The following is a 27672-nucleotide window of genomic DNA, read 5'->3' as shown; positions in this document are numbered from 1 at the left end:
AAAAAAAAAGGCAGGATGAGACACTTGCAAAAAAAAAAGTCAGGATAAACTAAAAAATAAAAGGCAGGACCGAACAGAGTGAAAAATAAAAAGGCAGGACAGAGATAACAGCTAAAAAAAAAAGGCAGGACACAATTTTTCATCCTACCCCCCCCCCCCCCCCCCCCCCATAAAAATCAAATGGTAGCTCCCTTAGTTATATGTCTTGTGTTTTTTTCTTTGACCTAGATTTTCTGTGTTTTGCCTGTGTAGTGCATCATGACACAAGACATTGTTACGTGTACCATGATGAACTTTCGTGCAGGACTGAGCACTGTATGTATTTTTGACATGGAACTCTTGACCAGTCTATGACTTTTTGACTCTTGACATATACACTTTGGGTGAGTCATCATGGTACAGTGTGTTTCTTGATATATTACCTTGACCTCAAAATAAAAATTTAAATTGACCTGGTCTAGTGGCACGAGAAACTTCATGTGAGCTTGACCTTTGTCCTCAATGTACAACTAACTTGTATATTTTGTTTAAATAAAATGGAAAATTGGCTAAGTATATAAATATATTTGTTAGTATTGTGTACCAAGATGACCCTTTCCTCAAAATCTGCTTTGTGTTTTTTGACAAGGAACTCTTGACCAGACTATAACTTTTTGACTCTTGACCTATGCATATTGGGTTAGGGATTTTCTTGCATTGTTGAACACCCATTGGTGACCTTTGACTTATTTCTCATTAGTTTTTTTTCTAACACTGACCTACATTATGTACATCGATCAGTATGAAGTTTAAGTACATCATTAATGTTCATTGACATATTTCAGGTGTATTTAGAACAGAAAACCATATTTAACCTGAATAAATGGCCAGAGGAATTCACTGTTGTAATAGGAGCATTTGATATGGAACAACAAGATCTCTCTATGAATGTACAAAAACCTCTTCATGGTACACTTATGTTTACAGATGAAAAAACAACAGCACCGATAACACTGAATTGTGAAACTGCTGTAAATGTAAGATTCTGCCCTTATGAATAGAAAAAGGATGTTTTTGTACAGATCTTTGTGTATAAAATAAGTATAATTCACACTGCTATAATTTCAGGGGAAATTTTATTTTTGAATTAACTAAAGGGGGTAAAAATATGTAAAATCTTTTAAAAATTACTATGTTGAGAAACTTTTTTGAGTGCTTGAATTTCAACATCAAGGTACAATGTTCTATTCTTTATTGATTTCCTATGTGAGTGAAAATTTGGGGAAAATTGTAATGTTTGCAAAGGGGACTATTCCAATGAGTAAATACGCTAGCTTTTGCTCTGTAAAGAGTTCTGACAATGGAAAGTTTGAATTTCTCTTGAAAAAGCCATTAATTCACTGATTAATTTGGCCATACCCAAAAAAACTTGTGGTAAAAATACCTTTACAAATCACGATTTCCTTACTATTTGATATTTGTAAACAAATCCAACAATTTTATAAATTTTCTACTTCTTAGGTTATAGCAAAATTAATATCTAGGTAGAACATATTTCAGTGGCAGATCCAGAAATTTTCATAAGTGGGTGCCCACTGACTGCCTAAGAGGGAGCCCCTCTCCAGTCACGCTTCAGTGATTCTCTAAATAAGAAGGGGAAATCTGCCTCAGTATTCTCAAATAGTTCCTGCTGTGCAAAGTTTCAAAAATGGATACCATACCTCCTTGTATTGGTGTGTTTGCATGTTTGATATCATATATAACTTCAATTATGAGAACTCAGTTGCTAATTTGTACTTCTTACATTTTTTGGCAGGTAGTCAGTGAACCATGTGGTAATTTTAGCAAAACTTTACCATACAACAAGGATACAGTATCCTGGCTTTACACCACTCTGTTATATAATCAGAGTATGAATTATTCTGGATTTGACTTGTTAAAAGTCTACTTCTCAGATTCTATGAATATATCGTCAATTGTTGTGACAATTCAGTTCATATTAATGGAGTCACCTTGTCATAATGATGGATTATGCCAGCGTAAGTTGGAACCTACATTATTATGATTCAGAGACAACTATTTAAGGCATATGTAGGATGCAATCTAATATGATGGTTTACTGGACAATTTAAAAAGTTTTAAAACAGACATATGTAAAATGAAAATCATAGTTTTATTGTTGAGCCTGCAACTTTTGTTGCTGAAAGCTCGACATAGGGATAGTGATCCGGCAGCGGCATTAGCTCACTTTTTAAAAGCTTTATATTTTAAAAGGTGGAAGACCTGGATGCTTCATTCTTTGTATATAGATGCCTCATGTTACGAAGTTTCCGTCATTCACATGTCAAATGTCCTTGACCTCATTTTCATAGTTCAGTGACCACTTGAAAAATAAGTTCAGGTTTTTTGTAATGTTGAATTTTCTCTTATTATAAGTAATAGGATAATTATATTTGGTATGTGCGTACCTTGCAAGGTCCTTATGCCCGTCAAACAGTTTTCACTTGACCTCGACCTCATTTCATGGATCAGTGAACAAGGTTAAGTTTTGGTGGTCAAGTCCATATCTCAGATACTATAAACAATAGGGCTAGTATATTCGGTGTATTGAAGGACTGTAAGGTGTACATGTCCAACTGGCAGGTGTCATCTGACCTTGACCTCATTTTCATGGTTCAGTGGTTATAGTTAAGTTTTTTGTGTTTTGGTCTGTTTTTTCTCATACTTTATGCAATAGATGTACTATATTTGTTGTATGGAATGATTGTAAGGTTTATTTGTCTAGAGGGCAGATGTCATCTGACCTTGACCTTATTTTCATGGTCGAGTTGTTATAGTTAGGTTTTTCTCATACTTTATGCAATAGATGTACTATATTTGTTGTATGGAATGATTGTAAGGTTTATATGTCTAGCGGGCAGATGTCATCTGACCTTGACCATATTTTCATGGTTGAGTTGTTATAGTTAGGTTTTTCTCATACTTTATGCAATAGATGTACTATATTTGTTGTATGGAATGATTGTAAGGTGTATATGTCTAGCGGGCAGATGTCATCTGACCTTGACCTTATTTTCATGGTCGAGTTGTTATAGTTAGGTTTTTCTCATACTTTATGCAATAGATGTACTATATTTGTTGTATGGAATGATTGTAAGGTGTATATGTCTAGCGGGCAGATGTCATCTGACCTTGACCTTATTTTCATGGTCGAGTGGTTATAGTTAGGTTTTAGGGTTTTGGTCTGTTTTTCTCATACTTTATGCAATAGATGTACTATATTTGTTGTATGGAATGATTGTATAAAGGTGTACATGTCTAGCAGGCAGATGTTATCTGACCTTGACCTCATTTTCATGGTTCAGTGGTCAAAGTTAAGTTTTTGAGTTTTGGTCTTTTTATCTAATACTATATGCCATAGCTCAACCATATTTGGTGTATGGAAATATTTTATGATCTATATTTCAGTCGCGCAGGTTTAATATGACCTCGACCTCAAATTCACGGTTCATTGCTCAATGTTAATTTTTTTCTGTTTTTGGTCTATTTTTCTTAATCTATAAGTAATAGGTCTACTTTTTTTGTTGTATGTAAGCATTGTTAGCTGTACATGTCTGCCTGGCATGGTTTATCTGACCTTGACCTCATTTCCATTGTTCATTGGTCTTTGTTTAGTTATCTTGATTATCTTATGTTAAGTTTATGTGACAGTTTTTAATAAAGCTTTATACTTAGGACTATTGACATCGATATCATATCTATGATTAGTAAAGAAGGCGAGACAATTCAGCATGTGCACTCTTGTTATGTATTCAAATATAAATATTGGTCTCTTGTTTGGCTTACATTTGTATAATTCCTGTTTAATAGCAAAACCTTTCAGATGTTATTTGCTAGGTGTCTTTTGGTATTGTGTTATATGGTTATTGTCTCTTTAACTAATAAAACTCGAATATCCTTAATTCATTTTTTTTCTTTTTAAAAATTGCCAAAATGGTTTCTTCCAATTTCTCTTCTATGCAACAATTGTTATTGTCACTAATACATTGTATTCTGCCTTTATTTTCCATGTTATAGCTAAGAATGGCAGTAACTACCCCTGTACCAGTACCTACAGAGCAGAAAGTTTTGACCTGTATTATGACTGTGTCTGTTTACCTGGATATTCTGGTGTATACTGTGAAGAAAACATTGATGGGTGTCTTAGTTCCCCCTGTTTAGATACATTGGAGTGTATAGATGGGGATAATGAATATGAATGTAGATGTCCAATAGATAATCCTGATTGTGTATTCAAGGAGACCACTGAAGCTTTGAATCTGGGCCTTATTATTGGAATAACAGCTATTGTCTGTATATTGGGAATCTTTATGATCATCATTGGCTATAAGTATGTAAATAACAGAAAGAATACCAGGTAATTATAAGTATTATACTTGACATTGATAGTTCAGGCTTTTAATACCATAGGGACAGAATATATTTTATTTTCCAACAAAGGCAATATCGCATCATTGAATTTTTTTTTTCTCATTAACTGAATGGACTTTTGAGAACCCCTGACCAATTTTAAAAGGGTTGATAAAATTTCATTGGAATTTTCTCTTTTTTAGCTCACCTGGCCCAAAGTGGGTTTTTTAGTTGGGTGCCAATGTAATCCGGAGAGCATGAATTTCATTACAAAATTGCTTGTCTCCATCTGGACTTGAACCTGGGACCTATGTGTTACAAGGCAGCTAACGTTAACCGACTGAGCTAAAGAAGTACTTCCTTAGCTCAACCACTTACTGCTGACTATTAAAGTATCTACCACATGTTCTAAGGGAAGCAATCCGTTCACACTATACTAGGGTACCAATTTTCATTATTGAAGAAAAACTGTATTTTTTGTTGATATTTGATTTCAAGGTTTTTCCAAAATCTGCATGCTAGTCTGTACAAAATCTATACTTGGTTGAATTTATTAATGTGTGGCTTATGTGACCAAATCCAACCAAATTGGTATCCCATGAATAACTATGAATCTACATGCACACAGTAAATGCACTATAGTATTTAAAATGCCTTATTTAGTTTCTTTAATCACAACTATTTCAAACTCAGTGCTCCATTATCAAGATAGCCGTGGTGTAGTGGTTAGTGCATCGGACTACAAACACAAAGGTTCCTGGTTCGATTCTTGTTTGGGATGAAAATTTCAGGAACCCAATTTTCGGCTCTCCCTTGACACCATCTGCGAGTATGGTCTTGAGGAAACGATGATAGTCCGTCGGAAGGGGACGATAAATGGCTGACCCGTGTTAAGAGAGAGCCATATCTCTTGCACGTTAAAGACACCCTTGTAGATTTCGAAAAAGAGTAGGCTAATGCCGCTACAAGGAAGCATTCGTACCCGCAAAGTGGAAAGGGATTGATATAAGTTGCAAAACTTGTTTCCCAATCCACTATAAATAAATATGTTTAAACTAATCAAGCAAATCTCATGCATACAATTTCAAAATACTTTTCAAAATGAAAAATGCAGAGGAACACATTTCTTATGTCTGGAAAACTATGATTCTAAACACACTGTTGTTAATACTCATGAAATACAAGACAAGAGAAACATCACACTTAGTTTTGTTTTCTTTCAATAAATGTGAACTCAGAGAATATCTGTTTGCAGTGCAAATTTCTAACCATTTTTAATTGTTGATGTTTTACATCAAGTATAACATGTTTACTTTGATTATTTGTAATTCACAAACACATTCCTTTATGCCCGCGTCACACTGTTCTAATTTTTATATAGGATGGACACCCGAATGTGAAAATTGTAAGCTCGTACGAACTTGGTCCCAATCTTGTGAAAATACCAAAAAGTGACCGAAGCAAGTACGATGAATAACGCAGTCTATACAATGGTGTCGAAATTATATACGATAGCAAAAGATGGACATACAAAGGTTAACTGAAGATGTGTATTTAAGCTTCATATCTCAGCCGAAGCCTACAAAATGGATCACAAAGGCTACAAGATGGATTGCTAAGGCTACACGATGGATTACGATGATGGTGCGATGGCCATACGATGTCTAAAAAATATTTATGTATCAAATATGCATATTCAATTTAAAATTTCTGCATGTGTCATATACAAATAAAGTGTCCATATTTGTCCCCAATATGTTACATACGAGGGGATGCCACGCTCGGCATTAATATTACCTTGTTTTAACTGTAAAATGTGTGCACTAGTCTGAATAATCGCCCATAATTACGCTCATGTTAACTTACCTATCTTAAAGATAAGGTAGTGGGTTCGTTGATCCCTTTATTCAAAAAGAGCTCTTTCCAGGAGAATATCATAATAATATAGACAAAAGGAAGGATGTGGGGAAAGCAACAAATGCAGCAAAATATGACATATAGAAAACAAAATGGTTATGGAGTAAACATTCGTGTGACAACAACTCAGAAGATACATAAAAAATTAGAATAATGAAGAAAAAGTTGGTTTCCCTATATATGTGTACCTGCAGTGTTGGTGTATGAGGCGCGTTTTAAAATTTGATATGAAAAATTGACAAAAAATAATATTTTACTTGTAAAAGTAAATCCTGAGCTTGTAATAGCTGCTCTTGTTCCATTTGAATTAATAGAAACAATGCTGTCTCCTTTCTTGTTCTCATAGAATTATATGATATGAGCTCCATGTTTTGTGAACGTCTTTATTAACTGTCGTATTAGACTGACCAGTGCATATCGCACAAGGCACTTTAAATGTATTTTAGCACGAAAAATTAACATACATTTAGCTGGATTTATTGCCGTCTTAGTTCCATCTTGTCGCCTTTGTACTTTTATTCAATGGCAACACACGTGATAATGAGGTCTTCACGAAGTCGTGTTGCCATCGTAAGACCTTCGGGTAGCTTTGTGATGCATTCATGTAGACATCGTAATGTCAAACTGCCCTATGGAAACAATGGAAACAAGAATGCAATACGTTGTTCAAAGATGCATTCCCGGTGACATTACAATGGTGAGGATGGTGATACGAACTCAATACGAACCCTCAACATGGGACGCACCTTCAGAGATTTTTTAACATGTTTAACAATTTAAAACCTTTCCCGAAGTTGTCCCCAAAGTCTAGAAAAAGTGGCAGATGGTTCTATGATGGTTAAAGATGGCACTACAAATAGCCCGATCTGGATACGATCAGTCCCGATTTTGAAAATTTACATAATTGTGTTGCCATTGGCGTAAAATTGGGAGTGTGATGCGGGCATTATAGTTTGTCTTACCATTTAAGACTGTGCTTTGTCTTACCTTCAAAGATTGTGATTTGTCCTACCTTCAAAGATTGTGCTTTATCTTACCTACAAAGCTGCTTGGTTTTACCTTCAAAGACTGCTTGATTTTACTTCAAAGAGTGGCTTTGTCCTACTTTCACAAAGAGTATGCTTTGTCTTACCTTCAAAGATTGTGCTTGATGATGTATATATCAATGCAGTGCACAGGTTTTGAATTTACAGGCTTAAAATAACTTATGGCATTTGTGAAATAACAATAATTGTTACTTCAATCTATTGTAGAAATGGATATGGACTTCCAGATACAACTCATCAGAGTTTCCCTATGGTAGTTATATGTATACTTGTTAAGATTTTAGTCTTGATGCAAAGAATCTTGCATATGTGAGACAAAAGATGTTACTTTTTTGGTGGTAGTGTGACATTTCGTTGTCAGAGACTAATGATAATTTCCTGATAATGTCCATTTCATGATAAACAATAAGCCCCAATCATCAAGGATGTTGTGGCATTTTATTTCTCCCCATGTCCATCCATCTGACTGCCAACTACTCATAAACTTGAAATGTATTAGAAGTATGTGCACAAATTTGTAAAGTTGTGCCCATTATTTTTAGTGAAAATTGGCAAGTTAGTTTTGAAAGAAAGAAAAAATTAATAAAAAATTCACCAAAAATTGCTGAAAATTATATGATTTTTATGAACAACAAAATGATCAGCATTACAAGATCTTAAAAAATGCCACAATGACTGAGACCTTTTGGAGACTCATTTTAGGATTTAAGTACCATTTGTCTGTTAAGCTTTTTCACAGATTTTGGCCAAACTTTGGCTCTGCTATAACTGAAAAAAGAAAAACAATGCATTTATCTAAAAAAAATCAAAAAATATTAAGTACTGAATTCTTTCAAAATAGGTGAAGAATGTACATAGAAAACAGCATAAAAAATGTTATTAATTTTGCATTAATCATCAAACTTTCAATTAAAAGTTCATAGCTTTTTCTTCATTTGACTTTATTATTGTGTTGCCTGCAATGAAAGTAACAGTATGCCAGACTTGGGTTTACTATTTGCCAGCTGCATGGCTTAAACTATTTGTGTGAAGCTTTTTAATTCAGAAGGTAGACGACCTAAAAGCTTTATACCTTGTATGCAGATACCTTATGTTACAAAGTTTCCATTTGTCATATGTCCATTGTCCTTGACCTCATTTTCATGGTTAAGTGACTGCTTTAAAAGGAAATGAAAGCCTTAGAATTAGTTTTTTTGTCGTGTAAATTTCTCACTTATTATGAGTATTAGGTAAACTATATTTGTTATATGGGTTCCTTCCAATGTCTTCATGTTCATCATACAGGATTCACCTGACTTTGACCTGTTTTCATGGATAAGTGATTACGGTTAAAGTCACTTGATTAGGTCTGTTTCTCAGACACTTTAAACAGTAAGTCAACTATATGTGTTGTATGGAATAATTGTAAGGGGTATATGTTAATCTTGCAGGTTGCATATGACCATATGCACAGGAAAACCAACAAAAGGCAGGATTTATCCAACTTAATCTGATTGTCTTGAATCTTTAAAAATGTCAAGTTTATGCGATACTAGTAGTATAACCTTTATCGTTAAGACTTTGAACATAATATCAATGGTAAGTAAAGCAGATGAGACATTTCATGGTGTATAGATATAAAAAGATGTGGTATGAGTGCCAATGAGATATCTCTCCATCCAAGTCACAATTTGTAAAAATAAACCATTATAGGTCAAAGTAGGGCCTTCAACACTGAGCCTTGGCTCACACTGAACAACAAGCTATAAAGGGCCCCAAAAATTGACTTGTGTAAAACCATTCAAACAGGAAAACCAACAAAATCTAATCAATATTAAAATGAGAAATGAAAAATGAGAAACATTTATGAAACACATGAACAAAAGACAACCAATAAACATCAGAGTCCTAACTTTGGACATTTACAAACAAATGCAAAGGGTTATACGATTTGGTAGGTGCCAACCTTCACCCAAACCTGAAACAATAGTGTAACATTACTAAATAGAAATAACCACCATGAAATATCAATTGAAATGGCTTAACTCAATCAAAAGACATATGAACAAAATGTGAACGAAATTACATTGTGTGTAACATTCCATCTCTATAGATGTTGTCTGTTCAAGGTCCCGACCTAAAAAGAAATTAAGATATTTTTTTCTTCAATTTAATCAGATTTAATTTAATGGCTTTTATTGATAACATCTTTAAGTTTATTATTATATCTTCTTTTTTATATTTTGCATTTCTTTTAGAAACCTATGTTTCAGTCCTCAGTTTTAATGGTATGTATTCAACTTTTATGTGTTTATGTGAATTTATTAATTTTTAGCTTACATTTTAGGCCATGTGAGCTTTTGCCTTCACTTAACATTCATCATTTTATTCTGTCGTCTGATAGTCTATACGTCTTCATAAAACCTGTTCTCCTCTGAAACTACTCTGGCAAATGTTACAAAACTTCATTTAGATTTTCCTTAGGGTATCTATTTTAAAATTTGTATCCAGGGATTTAATCCATCTACAAACATGGCCATTGTTTATAGATATAGAACATAGGGGTGAAATGCAGCTTTTGCCTAAAAATCTTAAAGCAGTTAGAGCAAATCTGATTTAGGTAAAATTGTAATTGGTATGTCCTCCCTCCAGGTCATACATTTTAACAATCTGTTCTAGATGATTAAAAGTTCAATCATCCGTGTTAAAAGAGCAAAACGAGAAAAAACAAAAGATACTTTAATACATCCTTTTAGATTGGATTTCCACAACATATTTTTTCTACCACAACACAGATTTATTTCTTTTTAAATTCTCAAATGTAATGTCATAGAAGTAAGGTAAAGTAATTTTTAGCCCACAAGCTTTTCTTATCACTTGGCATCTGTTATAGTTGTCGTTTGTTAACTTTTACAAAAATCTTCTCCTCTGAAACTATTGGGCCAAATTTAACCAAACTTGGCCACAATCATCAGTAGGGTATCTATTTTAAAAAATGTGTCTGATAACCCTGTCTGCCAACCAACCAACATAGCCGACATAGCTTAAAATAGAACATAAGAGTAAAATGCAGTTTTTTGTTTATATCTCTAAAGCTTTTAGAGTAAATTTGACATGGAGTAAAATGTAATCTTCTAATATCTAATACTATTATAAATTATGAATTTAACCTTATTTTACATGATTTCTAAAGCATCAGTAAATACATGCGAGTGAAACAGGCTCTTGAGAGCCTCTAGTTTAATTGCTATATAATTTCAAATTAAAGCTCTAATCTTTTTTCTTGTCCCATATTTTAACTCAAATTGAGGTCTAATAAAAATATCATACATGTGACAAAAAAATAGTGTATTCTGTAAATATAGACAATGTAATTTCCCATAGGAATTCCCTTTAAGGCTAAAACTGTGACACTTTTAATATGAAGTTTCGTGAAAAAATTATATTCTAGAATGGAAAGTTGATATGCATTACTATTTTATTCAAAGGTCAAAACAAAGGGCTACGCTGCATATTTTCAAGATTTATATGCCCTGAACTTGTTAGAGTTTACTTTTTGCCTACTTCAAAATTCATTTTTCATGGTATATAACTATTTTTCACAGCAAAGGACTGCAAGTGATGATGTTCCTCAAAGTGGACCAAATCCTGTAACTGAAAGAGTGGAGACAGAACACCAAGTTCATACTGAATCAGTACCAGAATATGAACATTTGATTTTACCTCAAACCCCAGCAGCTATTGGTGGTGATGATATTGATACAATACATGTAATAGTGACTGAGGTAAATATTATAGTCATTAATTGACTTTTAATGAGGACAATACAATGATTCATTCATTCCCAGAGATATGATAATCACTGAGTAAATGTCTTATTTAGGGGTTTATTGAATTATTGTATCAACTGATATCAAAAGTCAACAGTTGTTTTACATCATTTCTTTTTTATCCATGCCCAAATGTGCTCAAGATATTTGTATGCACAATATATTATCTGCTTTGACAGTTGCTTAACTTTTTATAAGTTTAAATATTCAATAAGATTTCTAATAAAAAGTATTATTTTTAGGCAGTTAAGCTGCCTTATGAGAGCACCCTGGTTTTGTGTGCTACCCAATAAATGTTGAAATACGTGCCATTGTTATCGTCTAGCTGGCTACTTTATTATTTATAACTTATTGGACAGTTTTTTCAGACTTTTCATTCTGGATTACAAAAAAAATGACTAGAAAAACCTTAAATGATCGTCGATTTTCTCAAAAGTTTTGAAGTTGCACATATGAAGTAGAGCACATAAGAATCCTTATGTAGTTTATTATCCCCTGAGCTTTTGGCTAAGATGTCAAAGAACAAATGTATGAAATATTTAATCGCCAAAAATCTCTAAAGACAAGATGTTAAGATTTCCCAAATTGCAAAAGTCGTAGGAATATTGTTTGTCGTCAATACGTAGTCAACTATGTATGTATACGTCAGTATAAGTTCAACTGATCACGCTATTGGCGGCAATTCTTTTCAATTTGGACGCAGGGGTTCAAATTAGCGTTGGTCCGAGGTCTGTGACCTTCCACTTTTGCAGTCGGACTTTCTGATTGGTTACTAGCTACGCCCGACATGCCCGACGGACCTTGAAAGAAAAAAAATAACTTTGCAAACATTTTACCAAAGTTCCCTAATAAACGATCTCAAACTTATTCTCATCATTACTATTCATGACAGCGATGTTCAATTTGTTCAACCTCTAGCTTTATACAGAAAATCGCCGATAAATAATGTGTAAGGGATTTAACTGTATATTTATTTTTTTTAATGTTATTTTTAAATAGTTATGTTTTCACTCAAGGATTTGTATAGTGTATCACTAACGTGACGGTACCAAAATTGCACCTATTTTGACAGTTTTTTCACCTACATTTTTTTATGATCAGGAAAAAAATGTCCATACTGTGTTTATTTTGTAGCCCTATCCTTCTTTGTCATATAGGTACACCAATTTAATTTTTAGTCCATATTGAGTCATTAAAAAATGGGTTTGAATCAACCTCCAAACTAAACCCAAATTGCATCCATGCTTAAATTTACATCATCAAAAGTCTAATAACCGAGCTTTTGTTTAATTTCTTCAAATATTTTGAACAATTGGATATTTGTCCATGCTTACTATTCATATTTTACGAAATGGATACTTATAATATTGTATTTGCCAATTTTAAAAAGATGACGTTTTGATGACGTCGCATGGTGACGTTTTCGTACATTTTGTTTTTTTCAGTAAACAGTCCATCTGTTGATAAATACTGTGAACGTTTTGTGTATAACTAAATATGTTTACCTATGTTGAAAGACGGGCATAGTATCAAATCATAAAAATACAACTTGTTTAGTCTCTAGGAAATCTTGCAAGATTTTTATTGCTTTTTTTTCTAAATAGGTGCAATTTGGGTACCCTTACGTTATACAAATTCTTGTTTCACTGAATAATTAGTTATTATAAGGGCTTAACCAACCTTAATTTAGTAAGGTTGGTGTACTCCAACTATTGGAGGAAGTTATAGAGGAAAGAAGAAGAAGCAGATAAGGGTAATCCCGGGTTTTGGCTTTCAACTAAAAAAATCCAGACAGGTGACAAAATACATCTATGCATGGTAAATAGATATAAACACTAGAAGTGAAAACCAAAAGAAAGAAAAAGCAGAAAATATTATGTACACCACTTTTAATGTCAAAATCACTGTTTGAGAACTAGGAAAAATTCCAGATCATCACCCATATATACTCATGTATAAGACTACATAACAAATCAAATGAAATATAGGGGAAGTCCCTGTGATCACCCTACCCCTCATGTTTAAGAACTTTGAAACAGATGGGATCCCCAACTCTAAATTAAATGAAATATAAGGGGAGTCCCTGCAGTCACCCTACCCATCCTGATTGAGAAATTGGAAACAGTCGAGCTCCCACCTTTAAATTAAACCATATATATACAAGTATGAGAACTAATCAAATGAAATATAGGGAGAGTCCTGAGGGTCACCCTACCCACTCCTGTTTGATAACTTAGAAACCCCTTAACCATATATATTTATGTAATGGACAATTTAACAAATCAAATGAAAAATAGGGGTAGTCCCTAGGTTCACCCCACACCCTGTGTTGTGTGTGTTTTGAGAACTTGTAAAAGTTTGAGATACCAACGCCTAAACCATATTCATTCCTGTTTGTCATTTCAAAAAAGATTGAATGACATACAAGGTCAATCTCATAGGCGACACATATGCATATCACTTTGCTAGACCCTAACACCTGTCATTTTATTCCAAACTTAGACATTATGGACTTGGGGTGAAGGTGGGAGTCATTTACATTTACTATGGACAGGTCAGTCAGACCTCACCGTTGATCCATGTAGTAGTAAACATTTGTCTGATTTGTAACTTTTGTAATGTACAACACAAACTTAGTTTTCTTTCCAGGGAAGCAAGTCCATTCATGCTTTTACAAGCTCGTACTAAAGGCAACTTGAACCACAAACAGTCAAGGAATACGAACAATTATGATCAACTAGAAGAACTGCAATCATTGCAAATTTGTACCACTACTGACTCATGAAAGACGCATGACCATTCATGGTCATGTGCGTTGCATAATTGAACACATTGATAAAATATGAATTATTTGCCTTGATGATTAATTCGTTAAATGAACATAGATGTACAATTATATATGAATGTTTAATGTTTGTTCTTTTAAATCTTTAAAACAAATGTTGAAGCAACATTGCCACAGTTTTCATAATTATGTTTGCCTTGGTTTTTGGTTAACTGCCTACATTGCTTACAGCGCTTTGATTTATCAAGGAAGACTCCCTACATTTTCAACTAATGAGGGGGGGGGATATTTTTAGCCATATGATCAAATATACATAAAACTGTTTTTCACAGCAAAATGGTCAGAGTCATGGAGAAAGTGATGATGTCCAACAAAGTGGTACAACTCATGTAAGAGGAAGAGAGCAGACAGAACATCAAGTTCATACTGAATTGCAAAACACAGAAGTTATCAATGATGATGTTTCTGAGGTAAATATTAGACCGGTAAATTATTGATTTTTAATGGGGATGATACAATGATTCATCTTCCCCTGAGATATATGATAATCACCAAGGCCAACAAATATTTTCCAGAAAGGGGGGCTTCCCCTGGATTCACCTATGAAGTCTACATAATAATTGACTTTATACAGAAATTTCATACTTTTAAAATATTACAGTTTCACTAATAGTACATGCATACTTTAAGTTAAAAATCAGTTTTTAGATCATTGCAAAAGTTTCATTCTGTTGGGTACGATAGTATTTTCATAAAGAGGATTCAAATGATCTGTGGTATGTAGCCATCATCCAATTCCCTCCTTATATGTTATCACACACTATTGCATTCTCATGACTGTGTACAATTCGTAACAGATTTGATGAAAATTATATCATAGTTTTACATCAGCAAATTGTAAGTTCAAAAATCAGTGATGATCAATAATTTTTTTTAAAGTTATGCCCCTTGAAATATTGGAAATTGCATAATAAATGAATTGGCTCTCACGCCTTTCTTTCTCTAAAATATTTATGAAAAGGTTAAAGAAAAGGAAGAAATATATTTAGTTATTGCGTTTGGATAGATCCATACCTGCCAACTCCACTATTTGTGGGGGATTTCCCATGGAGGCTCCAAAATTGAAATTATGAAACAGCAATTTTGTCCAAAATTGAAAACAATACAATCAATTTAACATTGCTATATAAGGATTGTAAAAGTATGAAGAAGCAGAAAAAACAACATTATAATACATTTGAAGGCCCCTTTAAAGGTTTTGTATTGTACTATGAGAGCTATCTTTCACTTAAAACCCCCATGGGCATTTTGAAATGTTGGCAAGTATGTAGATCATATATGTGTAATGATCTGGACATTTAAGCCGAACTCTACTGGAATTGATGAGACATGCCCAGTATAATGATTCCCATTGAACCATGTTGAATTCAATGTGAATCACATCAGATATTTATGTGACTGATGAGAGCAATTTTATTTTTCAAAAGAATCCTGATAATGGAAACACTAATGCAAGATGTAGCACATCACAAGGTGTAAGAGGAAGATGGGATTGCAGGGTCCACCCTGTAAGTATTCTTTAACACAGAAAATCAAATCAAGTGGTGATGATGCATAAAACAGGTTGATATTATCAGATTATAACATGGCATTTTTCAAATCAGATATATTATCAACCCAAGGTCACAATATCAGCACAAGAGCTGTAGGCTCGAAGGCTGAAAATACATCTGATATGAAAAATGACATGTTATGATCTTTTTATAATATGCTTCAAAAATGAAGAAAAAACAGTTTAATATTATGATCCTTTTTAGTGGTTCTCACTTAGAAGTTCAAAAATTGAAAAGTTTACGGACACCAAATGAGGTTCATCCGATATAATATATCTATCATATGCCTCCACACAGGAAAAGAACAACATGATATATTATTTTATTGATGATAAAAAATCAACAAAACATAATGCACACTGTTTGGAAAAGTTAATAATTGTAAAGTAACTTTCTAAATTATGCTAGAAACTTTCAAAAATGCATTTATTGTATCATTTTTATTATTTATTTATTTATTTTGCATTTTACATAATATGTTATATTGTATCGTAATAATTGTTTTGTACCCAGTACTTTAATTGCAATGATTTTTAGTAAAAACGTACCATTCAGTTGCATTTTCTGGAATTTGCCGAGTATTGACAGAATGCCATTTATTACAGACTAGGGAAATAGCTCTGGTAGCATGAAGGAGGCGATAACATACGGACACATAAAAACACATCAGCTTCCATTTCTACATTTTTAATAATCAGACAAAGATGACGCCACAAACATAAAAACAAAATACTGACAAAAGGGGAACAACTCTCTCTCACATACAGAAACATAATCTGACCATACATACTGACATATAACATCCCTCCCCCAAAACAAAAATTTACTAAATTTTTACAATGGTCAATATGTTTATGTGCTAAAAAAAATACAATTTATAATAATTTCTCAAAAAAAAAGTTTACATGAATAAAGTTAATTTCTCACACTCTAGTAACCATTTTAAAACAAACGTATCAACGCTGCAAACCCGAAAGTCTGACATCTCGGATTCCTCCCTCGGATGACCTTATGCACGCATTACTCTTACACAAACAATTACAGTGATACACACATAGTAATGGCATTTCCTACTAGACAAGCTGATATCATTATAAATAGCTGAATACACATTTGATAATATCATCAGAGACCTTAAACTCTTAAATTTAATAAGGTTATATTTATGACAAATATCACACCGCTAAATGATAAACACATTCACATTAGCTTTAAAATTTCAAAGTAAACAAATAACGTTACGGTAGATTCAAATTAACATGAAAAGTATCTGGATTCAAATAATCAACAGTTAAAAATAAAATGTTCTCGTACAGAAAAAAATCATCAGCTTTTCTTCTTGGAACTCTTCAAAATCATGGCGATACAGTTATCACCAAAACACAGTAAATGATAATGACGTTTTCTAAGTCATTGATTCAATACAGGTTACGGCGGAATGGACACAACAGCAATACAGTCAACATTACGCAATACACATCACACATGTAGTTCAACGGGATAATCTTGGTCAACATCAATAAACAGTAAAATTGGCTCTAGTTTAATTATTTTGATGACTATATTTATTCAGTTTGTTTTTATTTTAGGCTCCCCCCATTTTGAAATCAGAACATTCATTGATTGGAAAGAATCTTCAGCCAATGATACTCGATTATAAATCATCTGTAACCCACGACTTGTCTGTACCTCATCTGTATAGATTGAAAGAGAACTGCCCTCTAACAAATTACTCACTTGGTGAATTAGCAACAGAATTTACAAAGCTAACCAAAGAAATCATGCAAGAAGTAATGTTTTCAGCAGAGAAAGAATTTAATCTTGAAAATGCCCAACAGTTATTGCACCAAACTATAGTGTATGCAAATGAGATTGGTGGACCAACAGAATCAGCTCTTCCTACTGAAACAACACATTGGGTATCCAGTTCAAACCCAGGTATAAGAGATTCATTTTTTATAATGGTCACCTTGTGTAGGTTTTTATTGTGTTTATACAACCAAAAAAAATTTGGGGGATGGTATGATATCGTTGTCGTCTGTGTTGGCCAAAAACAAGCACTTTTAAAGTTTCCAGACAATAACTTGTGTTTAAGTGTGTGGATCTCTCTGAAATTGTACTACATGGTTTCATACTACAGAGGGGAGGCTGGGATTGAGTTTTGAGGTTATTGCTCCAAGGGGGGGGTTCAAAAATTTAGTGGGGAGGGGAATTTTTTTTACGGTATTACAGTGAGTTGCCTGTAGGTGTTACTGTAAAAGTTCACCTATAGCTCAACCTGTTTTTAAAATTGTCAACACAATAGGGACATTTAAATTGACCAGATGGTATTGTTAGATTTAAATCTACCTTGATGCTACCTGTAAAAAAAATTATTCACCAAACCCAAAGTTTCAGCATGCTTTTTTCCTGAACTTTTTCTTACCTAGGATTATTCTATTGAGAGATTTTTATTTTACTGTCATTCAAAATATTAGGAGTGATCAAGCCAAACAAGAATGACTATATCATATATGATATTTTCTTGCAGTTTGTTTAAAATTGCATGACCTTAAATGCACTACATTTCATCTTAATGTTTGTATACAGTCACTACTAGCAGTGTTTATACCCTAAATAATCCAGTCATAATATTTCACTCACTTTATGAAACATCAAAATCATATTTGAATAAACAATTTTATTTATTTTTTAACACTAATATTTGACATCTCATCCAGAATTCCAAAGATTTTAAATAATTCCCAAATTTATTCATTTTTCACTACTTCACTAGATTTTTTTCTAAATCCATAGTATAAATTCTGATTAACTTCCCATGATATACAACCTAATTTAACAGGTGCAGAATCTTGTTATTGTGTTATCAATTCCATTACTATATTCCAAATAGATATCTTCACTTTACAAATATTTTGTAATATTTTATTTATATTTTTACTATATATCACTTGATTTTACTTTATCCACAGTAAACATTTTATTTCTTTTCCTATGATAAATTTCCGAATCAAATAATATTTGATCCAGAATTTTATAATTACTATTTCCAATTCACTTGAATCACTTAAAACATTTCCTCACGTTAGGAATATTATATTTTACTTTCATTTTTCACTTTATCACTAGATTAGACTATATCCACTGCATTAATTCAACATTTTATTTCATTTCCAAGATCCCATTTAAATGGTAAATCACCTTAAGTTTGTAATAGATCCCAAAACTAATAATGAATGTTTTTAAAATCACGTTTAAAGCCACAGAAACATGTTGGATGAACTTGCACTATATCTCTTACTTGAATTCCAGTTTTGAATTTGTTTAATCTTTAGTTTAGTTTAGTTTAAACATATTTATTTAGAGTGGATTGGGAAACAAGTTTTGCAACTTATATTAATCCCTTTCCACTTTGCGGGTGCGAGTGCTGCCTTGTAGCGGCATTAGCCTACTCTTTTTCGAAATCTACAAGGGTGTCTTTAACGTGCAAGAGATATGACTCTCTCTTAACATGGGTCAGCCATTTATCGTCCCCATCCGACGGACTATCATCGTTTCCTCAAGACCATACTCGCAAATGGTGTCAAGGGAGAGCCGAAAATTGAGTTCCTGAAATTTTCATCCCAAACGGGAATCGAACCAGGAACCTTTGTGTTAGTAGTCCGATGCACTAACCTCTACACCACGGCTCTCATTCTTTAATCTTTAACATAACTAATTCCTGTTGTATGAAAATTTGAATTTCCTTGATTGAACACAGCATTTTATGCACAAAAGTCCCACTGATATTATAATAGATTTCAAAGAAAAAACACAGCAAGGTATACTCCAAAATTATTTTCGAATTTTACAGGTACAACATCACATGTAAGCCCCACAAAACAGTTTGAATGAATTATTTCCTCCTTGATGTCCTTAATGACAATAACATCTTGAAAAAAGCACATCACAATTTAAGAAGCAAAATTGCCATAAAAAAATCTAAGAAGTGAATTCAAATGAAATAAATCCAATATTGTATGCACAATGACACCAAAAGATTTCAAACATTGCAAATAATAATCCAAAATGAGAATCTTGAAGGGTCATGTGAAGAAATGAACAACATATCCCTATGAAAATTTAAACTGTAAACACCTGAACAGCTATTTCTTGTTTCACTGGCAGCTGGACAATACTATGTATAAGGGTTAGAATTTTAAAGAAGCATTTAGTGTGTAAATAAAGTTTGAATTTTCAAACATAGTAATACATATTTAATTTAATCTTTTACTGAATTAGAATTTTAGGTAAAAGTTTGATAAATCATAAATATCAGGGATTTAAAACAATTAAAACCAAAAACTATTTTCTTCCCTATCAATTTTTTAATAGAATAATCCTAGGTAAAAAAAGTTCAGGAAAAAAGCATGCTGAAACTTTGGGTTTGGTGAATAAAAATCTTTACAGGTAGCATCAAGGTAGATTTAAATCTAACAATACCAACTGGTCAATTTAAATGTCCCTATTGTGTTGACAATTTTAAAAACAGGTTGAGCTATAGGTAAACTTTTACAGTAACACCTATAGGCAACTCACTGTAATAAAAAAAAATCAAAATTATTCAAATTTCGTATTTTTTGAGTAGTTGCAATAAGAAACTCCAATAGATTTGAAAAATCTTTAAACACATTTATTTTGTGTCAGAAACCTATATTATGACAAAAATTTAATCACAATCCAAATTAAAATAGTATCAAGCTTGAATATTGTGTCCAAAGGAGTAGGTTCGGTAAGATCCTAAAATGGCCCCCTTTTATTCAAATTTATTTAAATTTCAAATTAAGATTTATTGACATATATCACAATATATTATAGCTAATACAGTACCTAGATAGGAAATAATATATTTTGTTGAAAATTTACATTCCTGTCTTCAATTATGACATCATAATGTTATTATATGTTGTACTCATATTGGTTTTCCACGAAAAAATCTATGAAAATGGGTAAATTTCCATAGATTATTGGACAAGAAACATAGAGTGCATACATCTTCAACAAATATCTTTTAATATAATGTTTGTGAAGACATTTCACATGTCTAATTTGAATATTTAGTTTTTTGTTGTTTTGCGTTTCCTGGTCCTAAATTTAGCTGAAATCCAGCCAATTTAAAAATTTCATCAAAATCTTATATCTTGGTCCGAGAACACAATTAATTCGTAGTGCATTTCTTTTAGAACATAAATGAAAATTAAAAAAATCCCACCTGCGCTTTCTCAATGAAATATTTACAGTGTGTTGTACTACTTTTGGGACAAATTATATCAAAATTATAGAAAACTTCATCGCCTCAAACTCAAAATATGGACAATTTTGTGTTTAGGGTGTCTTGAAATCTTTTGACAGCTTCCGAAGTGCTAATTTTTAACCTTTTTCAGCTGGACCGAATCACTACTTTCCTGTAAAATTCTGGACCCAAATTTTTTTACAGTGTAATTTCACCCCCCTACTTACAATTTGAGGCATTAAACATGGAGAAATAAATTTGGAAGGGGTATAAAAATTATTGGCAAGTAACCCACTGTTAACACTAGGGACTATATTCGTGAACAACGAAAATCAAGGGACGACAATTGTGGTCTCGGACCTAATAGGATAGAAAGAGTTGACAAATCTTAAAAAAACTTGGTATGACCAAAGCTTAATTAATTATAACACTGCTTGCAAAGTTTCATAACAATAGGATATATATTATAGACAATATATTAAATTCAATACTCATCTTTGCGTGTTAAATTTTGACGTTAAAATTGAATAATTTCAACTATCAACATTATGGGCTTTGAAAATTAAAATATTGCAAAAAAATACATTTTAAATGCCCTTATATATCATTTAGTATGTACTTAAAGCAATAGAGTACTCATTTGATTTATCAGACTTAGCATAATTATTCAAAAGTGAAATTTATATCAGCCTGGGCCTAAAAATTGAGGTTTTTCAATGAAAGGGGCCTTACATGAAGATGTAATATTTTCCAGCAATTTTAAATTTGTGAAGCTTTTTGGTTATAAATAATCCTTACATAAGTATTGAATGTACTTTAAATGGTAAGAAAAGTCACAAATAACATATCATATTAGTTTAAAAGGGTCTTAAGCCAAGTAAGACTGGAAAAAAATAAGGGTCAATTTAGGCCGTGCCACATATTTACATTTAAAAATGCATATTGAGGCTATAAGAAATATAAAATTGTGTCTTTTTTATCATTTCTATACTCATGTGACATGATACAACAAATCTGAGCACAAAAAGGCTCTTGCAATTAACTTTTCTTACAGAGAGTATGGTCTGATACAAAGATTTTGGCATTTTTAATGAAATACTTGAATGCAATTTTAGTCTCAACAGGCTTATATTTAAACCACTTGCTATCCTACAGAAGAAAAAAAAGATATTATGTGAGATGGAACAGGTACAATAGACATTGTAAAGTGCTTTGGATACAAATTTAATTAGGTCTTAATTGTGGACTTCAAATTTTATGTACCAAGAACCCCACTTTTGACTTCATCCAAACAGGGTGTTAGACAAGGGTTATTTATACAACACATTTTGTACATATTGTCTGAGATAATCTTCTTTTCTGTAGATTCTGAGTTCATAAACAAGTAAAAGAACTAGATAAAGGAATAGAAACACAAGTATTGACACATGAAAACCTGTCAGATAGAAAGTCAGGATGCCATGTATGCATCAATATTGAAAAAGCCTTAAAATGCATATTTTTACCATAAAATGCCAAAATTGGTCATTTTTGCAGATATTCTATACAATAAAAGTTTAAATCCTTTAGTTTCATGCTATTTGACAAATTGACACCACCAAATCATTTAGGGAAGTTGCCAAATTACAGATTCTATTTTTACAGACTTCACCTCTTAGGTCCGAGAACACAATTAATTCGTAGTGCATTTCTTTTAGAACATAAATGAAAATTAAAAAAATCCCACCTGCGCTTTCTCAATGAAATATTTACAGTGTGTTGTACTACTTTTGGGACAAATTATATCAAAATTATAGAAAACTTCATCGCCTCAAACTCAAAATATGGACAATTTTGTGTTTAGGGTGTCTTGAAATCTTTTGACAGCTTCCGAAGTGCTAATTTTTAACCTTTTTCAGCTGGACCGAATCACTACTTTCCTGTAAAATTCTGGACCCAAATTTTTTTACAGTGTAATTTCACCCCCCTACTTACAATTTGAGGCATTAAACATGGAGAAATAAATTTGGAAGGGGTATAAAAATTATTGGCAAGTAACCCACTGTTAACACTAGGGACTATATTCGTGAACAACGAAAATCAAGGGACGACAATTGTGGTCTCGGACCTCTTGACCAATTTGGGATGTAAAATTTAAATGTTAGAATTAAAATAGTACTTTTTAACTTTCTCACAAGTCTTAAAGTCAACTGAAAGCACTTTTTGTCTTGTAACATTGAACTTTATAATCAGGGCCAAAAATGGCCCTTACCCAAACTTACTCCTTTACCCCAACTGTTTAGGGTATGACCATGGCATTCGTATCAGGCTGCGCTCAGTGAAGCATTTTATTGGTTATTATCTTGAATATCTATAATACTAAATAACGAGGTCCAATTTGTCAGCAGTCATCATGTAAAAACGACAAATCAAAGAATTCAAGTTTATATATAACTAATATAGAACAAAGGTGTAGTTTAAAAATTACACCACTCCAGGCCCTTTTGTTTTCCACTTATTAATTTTGCCAATAATTAAGAAGTTCTGTGTCAAGTCCAATCCCGATACCAATAGTATATTCACCTGTTACCTATTACCTTATCTGTACGTTCCGCATCTGATAGGCGCACCACCAAACGGTGTATTCCTCGGATGTATTCAGGATTAATATGCTATATACATGGTTTAATTTGTACATGTAATACTCTTCTTCGTGGTACAGGTATATAGATGATTTAGGCAGACACAAGTGGGGAAATGAAACAAAGAGAGTTTTAAGACTTTCAAATGTTTTTGAAACAACTTGACATGTAAAGAGAGAGAATGATAGTATGAGAGAAAGTGTAAGGAATAAAGAAACAGATACATGTATTAGAAAGAGGAAGGAGAAAAAGGAGAAAACCTAGGGAAAAAAGTACTCATCTTCAATATAGCGTTTACGTGTATGGTCTAATATAAGCTTCAAGGATTACTGGAAATATGGAAAATATTTTTATGTTCAAGATTCACTGAAATAACATCAGACTACAAGTCCACAGCAACCATAACTTTATACTTTGATAAAACCTTATGCTACATATTTTTCTTGATAAAATGCTTTTCAACATTTGGTCTCTGATGGAGAATTGTGTAAATGCCAATCATACTGCATCTTCTTATCTGTAAATTTGACTTTTTCCCTTGTAATATAGCTCACCTGACCTGAAAGGTCAAGTGATCTTTTCTCATCACTTGGCTTCCTTTGCCTGTGATCTTTGTCTGGTCACTTTTACAAAAATCTTCTCCTCCTTCTCCTACTGGGCCAAATTTGTCTAACAATCCCGCCTGGCAACCAACATGGCTGCCATGGCTAAAATAGATCATAGGGTGTAAATGCAGTTCTTTGCTTGTAATTTTAAAACTAAAGCCTTTAGAGTAAATTCTACATTGGGTAAATGTTCGTCACATTAAGATCTATATGCTCTGATATTTTCAGGCGAATCACACAAGCCATTGTTGGGTTGCTGCCCCTTAATTAGTAATTGACAAATTTTGCAGTTTTTGGTTACTAGCTTGAATATCTTTATAGATAGAGATAAACTGTATCCAGTAAGCAAAGTCAGATCTACAAAATAAGTCAAACATGACCAAAATTGTTAATTAGACCCATAAGGAACTATTACCCTTTATAGTAATTTTTTTTGGTAAATTTTTGTAATCTTTAACATAAATCTTCTCTGAAACTTCTGAGACAAATTAACTAATCTTGGCCACAATCATCATTCTGGTATTAATTTTTAAAATTGAACAATTTTTTGTAAATTTTTGTAAACTTTAAACAAAAATCTTTTCAACTTAATCTATTGGGCTGAAAAGAATTAAATTTAGCCCCTATTTTCAGTAGGATAACTTGTTTGAAAAATGTAGAGAGTCTTATAACAACAACATCTCTACATTTTATGTTTTTTATCATAACGACCCTGCATACCCTCGGGTATCCACTTTATGGACTCTATCGTACTACAGACTCACCAGGCGTTGGTTCACTTTCGTTTGTAATTGATTTGTTTGAAAAATGTATCTAATGACCCTGCCATCCATGCATCTAGCATGGCCACCATGGCTAAAAATAGAAGAATGGGGTTTACTATATAGAAGTCTATGGGAAAATTGTTCAAAAAAACAATTTTAAATGATTACTTTTTAATCAATCTTTATTTACCAAATTCATAATAAGTATAGACTTAAACACTAATTTAGATAATGATACAGGGTCTTCAGTAACTATTGTAAGACTTCACTGGGATGATTTGCTTTTGATATAAATACTGAACTATGTCCAGTGCACGATGTTTTGTTGATATTGTCAACATCGCAATGCCAACTTTATAGAGTCGTTATTGTGTTTACATTGTATCCTATCAATATGTTCTATACCTTTCTGTTTACATCGTTCACATCGCAATCTTAACAATATTGTGTCAACATCGAGTTTATATTGTATATATAGAGTCTATACCTATATGTTTACATCGTTTACATCGCATACATCCCAATGTTAACAATATCGTGTCAACATCTTGTTTATATTGTGTATGTAGAGTCTATACCTTTCTGTTTACATCGTTCACATCATATACATCGCAGTGTTAACAATATCGTGTCAACATCGTGTTTATATTGTGTATGTAGAGTCTATACCTTTCTGTTAACATGGTTCACATCGTATACATCGCGATGTTGACAACATTGTGTCAACATCGTGTTTATATTGTATATATAGAGTCTATACCTTTATGTTTACATCGTTCACATTGTATACATCGCGATGTTGACAATATCGTGTCAACATCGTGTTTATATTTAACTCGTCTAAACCTCAACCCAAACAATGTTAGATCTGTAAATTTGCTTTCGAAAATTTTTGGTTCTTCCCTCGCCGGGATTTGAACCCATGCTACTGTGATATTGTGACACCAAATCGCCTGCACTGCAGCCGTCCCGCTAGACCACACGACCACCTTGGTTCTTATAAAAGAGCTTTCGGTGGGCATGTGTTACCTTTCCACGTCAGTTTTAATCTAGCGGCGTACTACAGTACATGATAGATAATAACATCTTCATGCCTTATATTACATGTACTGTAGTACGCCGCTAGATTAAATCTGATGTGGAAAGGTTGTATTGATGTTTAGATGAGTTGTATATACATTCTGTACACAGCCATGTATCACCATCATTGATGGCGATCCGATGGATACATCTGTTTTAGGGTTGTCACTGACTCAGACGTACTTATCAATATAATTATTTTCTGTGACTGCCTGTACGAAAAAATCCAGGCGTATTTTACATGGATTTCAGACAGATATTTTAGAGGGAATCCGTTTAAAGTCCACTTTTACAAACATGAGAGGTGGGGTGGGGTGACACCATGGACTCAACCTAAATTTAATTAATTTGATTTGTTTTATGGTCCTGTGATCATTACTGAAAACCATGTGTGTCTGTCACTTACTGTTTTCAAGTTAAAAAAAAATATTGTTAAAAAAAAATCCAATAGTGTTCTATAGTAAATTCCTCCCTTCTGTTGGCCCTTCAAAATACAACTGAATAGACCCCAAGAAAAATAATAAGAACTGACTAAAAACTTTGTTTAGAAGTCTTAATAGCAATTAGTATAATTACAAATTTTGATATAGTAGGATTTCTAATGCCTTTAATGGCTTTGATATATCTCTATTGGTTATTAGAGCCTGGCTAGTGTCACTCTATGTCTGCATATCTGTCTGCACTTCTATGTTTAAATTCCTTAATTTTTATATACACCATCATACATAGAAGGATTTTGACAAATTTAGACAAAAAACTCATTCAAATTTTGAGAAATCTAGTAGAATATTTTTTCCTCATTCATATTGCTGATATTTGACTCCTAACTAATTTTTCAACAGGTAACCTATTTTAATAAAAAAAATATAAATGTTAAAGAAATAAATTGTACACTATTTGATTGCTTCAGGTCCTTTACCTTCAGCATCTCAGCAGTCAGGCAGTAAAACTGGTTCCCAGCCACCTGGTAATGGTAAAGGCAAAAAGGTTAGTAATCTTAAAAAAGTTTACTAGGAAGCCCCAAAAATAAGGCTTTCAAATATTATGTGCAAAAACCAAAGTTTATGACAAAAGAATGCAAATTGCTTAAACTTTAATCTAGGTTTAAGCTGTCGCCAGTAATTGTTATGTTCATTGTTTAAACTGTACACAGTGTTATACTTTAAGTTATTACAATACAAAGATTTTTCATCCCCAATCAGACATCTTCAAACTGATGCAATTCCACTCATCTTTCTTTAAATTTTATAAATGAGGTTCCAAAATAAAGAAGAAGGATTAATCTTTCATATTGTGATAATTTCATTATCTAATATTCTAATATTGCACTTGTGCAATAAATCTTCAAAATTCATGACGTCATCAACGACAAAATCTTACCGTAGTTATAAAATCGATTTTTACTTTCAAATATTATATTGCTATATATATCAATAAAAGGATTATTGCAAGAATATTGGGGAATATTGTCCATCTTAGAACATATATGGCACTCGCAAGCTCGTGCAATATAAAATTCTACTCTGGACAATATTCCCCAATATTCATGCAATAACCCTATATTATTAGTACTATTGTGTGAGTTACGGCATAAATTTCTATTCTCTTTTTACAGAAGAAGTATTATGAAACTACCCCAACAAAGGAAGAACGTTTACAGCAATTTTCAAATACCAGCTCTAGGGAACCCCAGAAAAGCCGGAAAGCTTCTTCATCCAAAACAACACTTCTATTTAATTTTAAATCTGCCTCAGACAACAAAGAATCATAA

At 32.6% G+C, this 27672-nt stretch overlaps 1 protein-coding gene across 1 annotated transcript; it reads left to right on the top strand.

Annotated features, from left to right (window-relative positions):
- Positions 1-258: 258 nt before the first annotated feature.
- On the top strand, positions 259-27672 carry LOC134692398 (uncharacterized). The gene is made up of 12 exons (XM_063552847.1): positions 259-315; positions 825-1016; positions 1796-2018; positions 4057-4396; positions 7560-7605; positions 9590-9619; positions 10937-11116; positions 14279-14416; positions 15434-15514; positions 17149-17497; positions 26812-26888; positions 27517-27672. Exons 1-12 carry the CDS (start codon positions 259-261, stop codon positions 27670-27672), a joined length of 1869 nt encoding a protein of 622 aa, XP_063408917.1.

The sequence above is a fragment of the Mytilus trossulus genome, chromosome 12 (assembly GCF_036588685.1).
Source record: "Mytilus trossulus isolate FHL-02 chromosome 12, PNRI_Mtr1.1.1.hap1, whole genome shotgun sequence".
In the NCBI taxonomy this organism is placed as follows: Eukaryota; Metazoa; Mollusca; class Bivalvia; order Mytilida; family Mytilidae; genus Mytilus; species Mytilus trossulus.
Note: the sequence above shows the minus strand (reverse complement) of the source record. Positions and strands in the feature narration are given on the sequence as shown.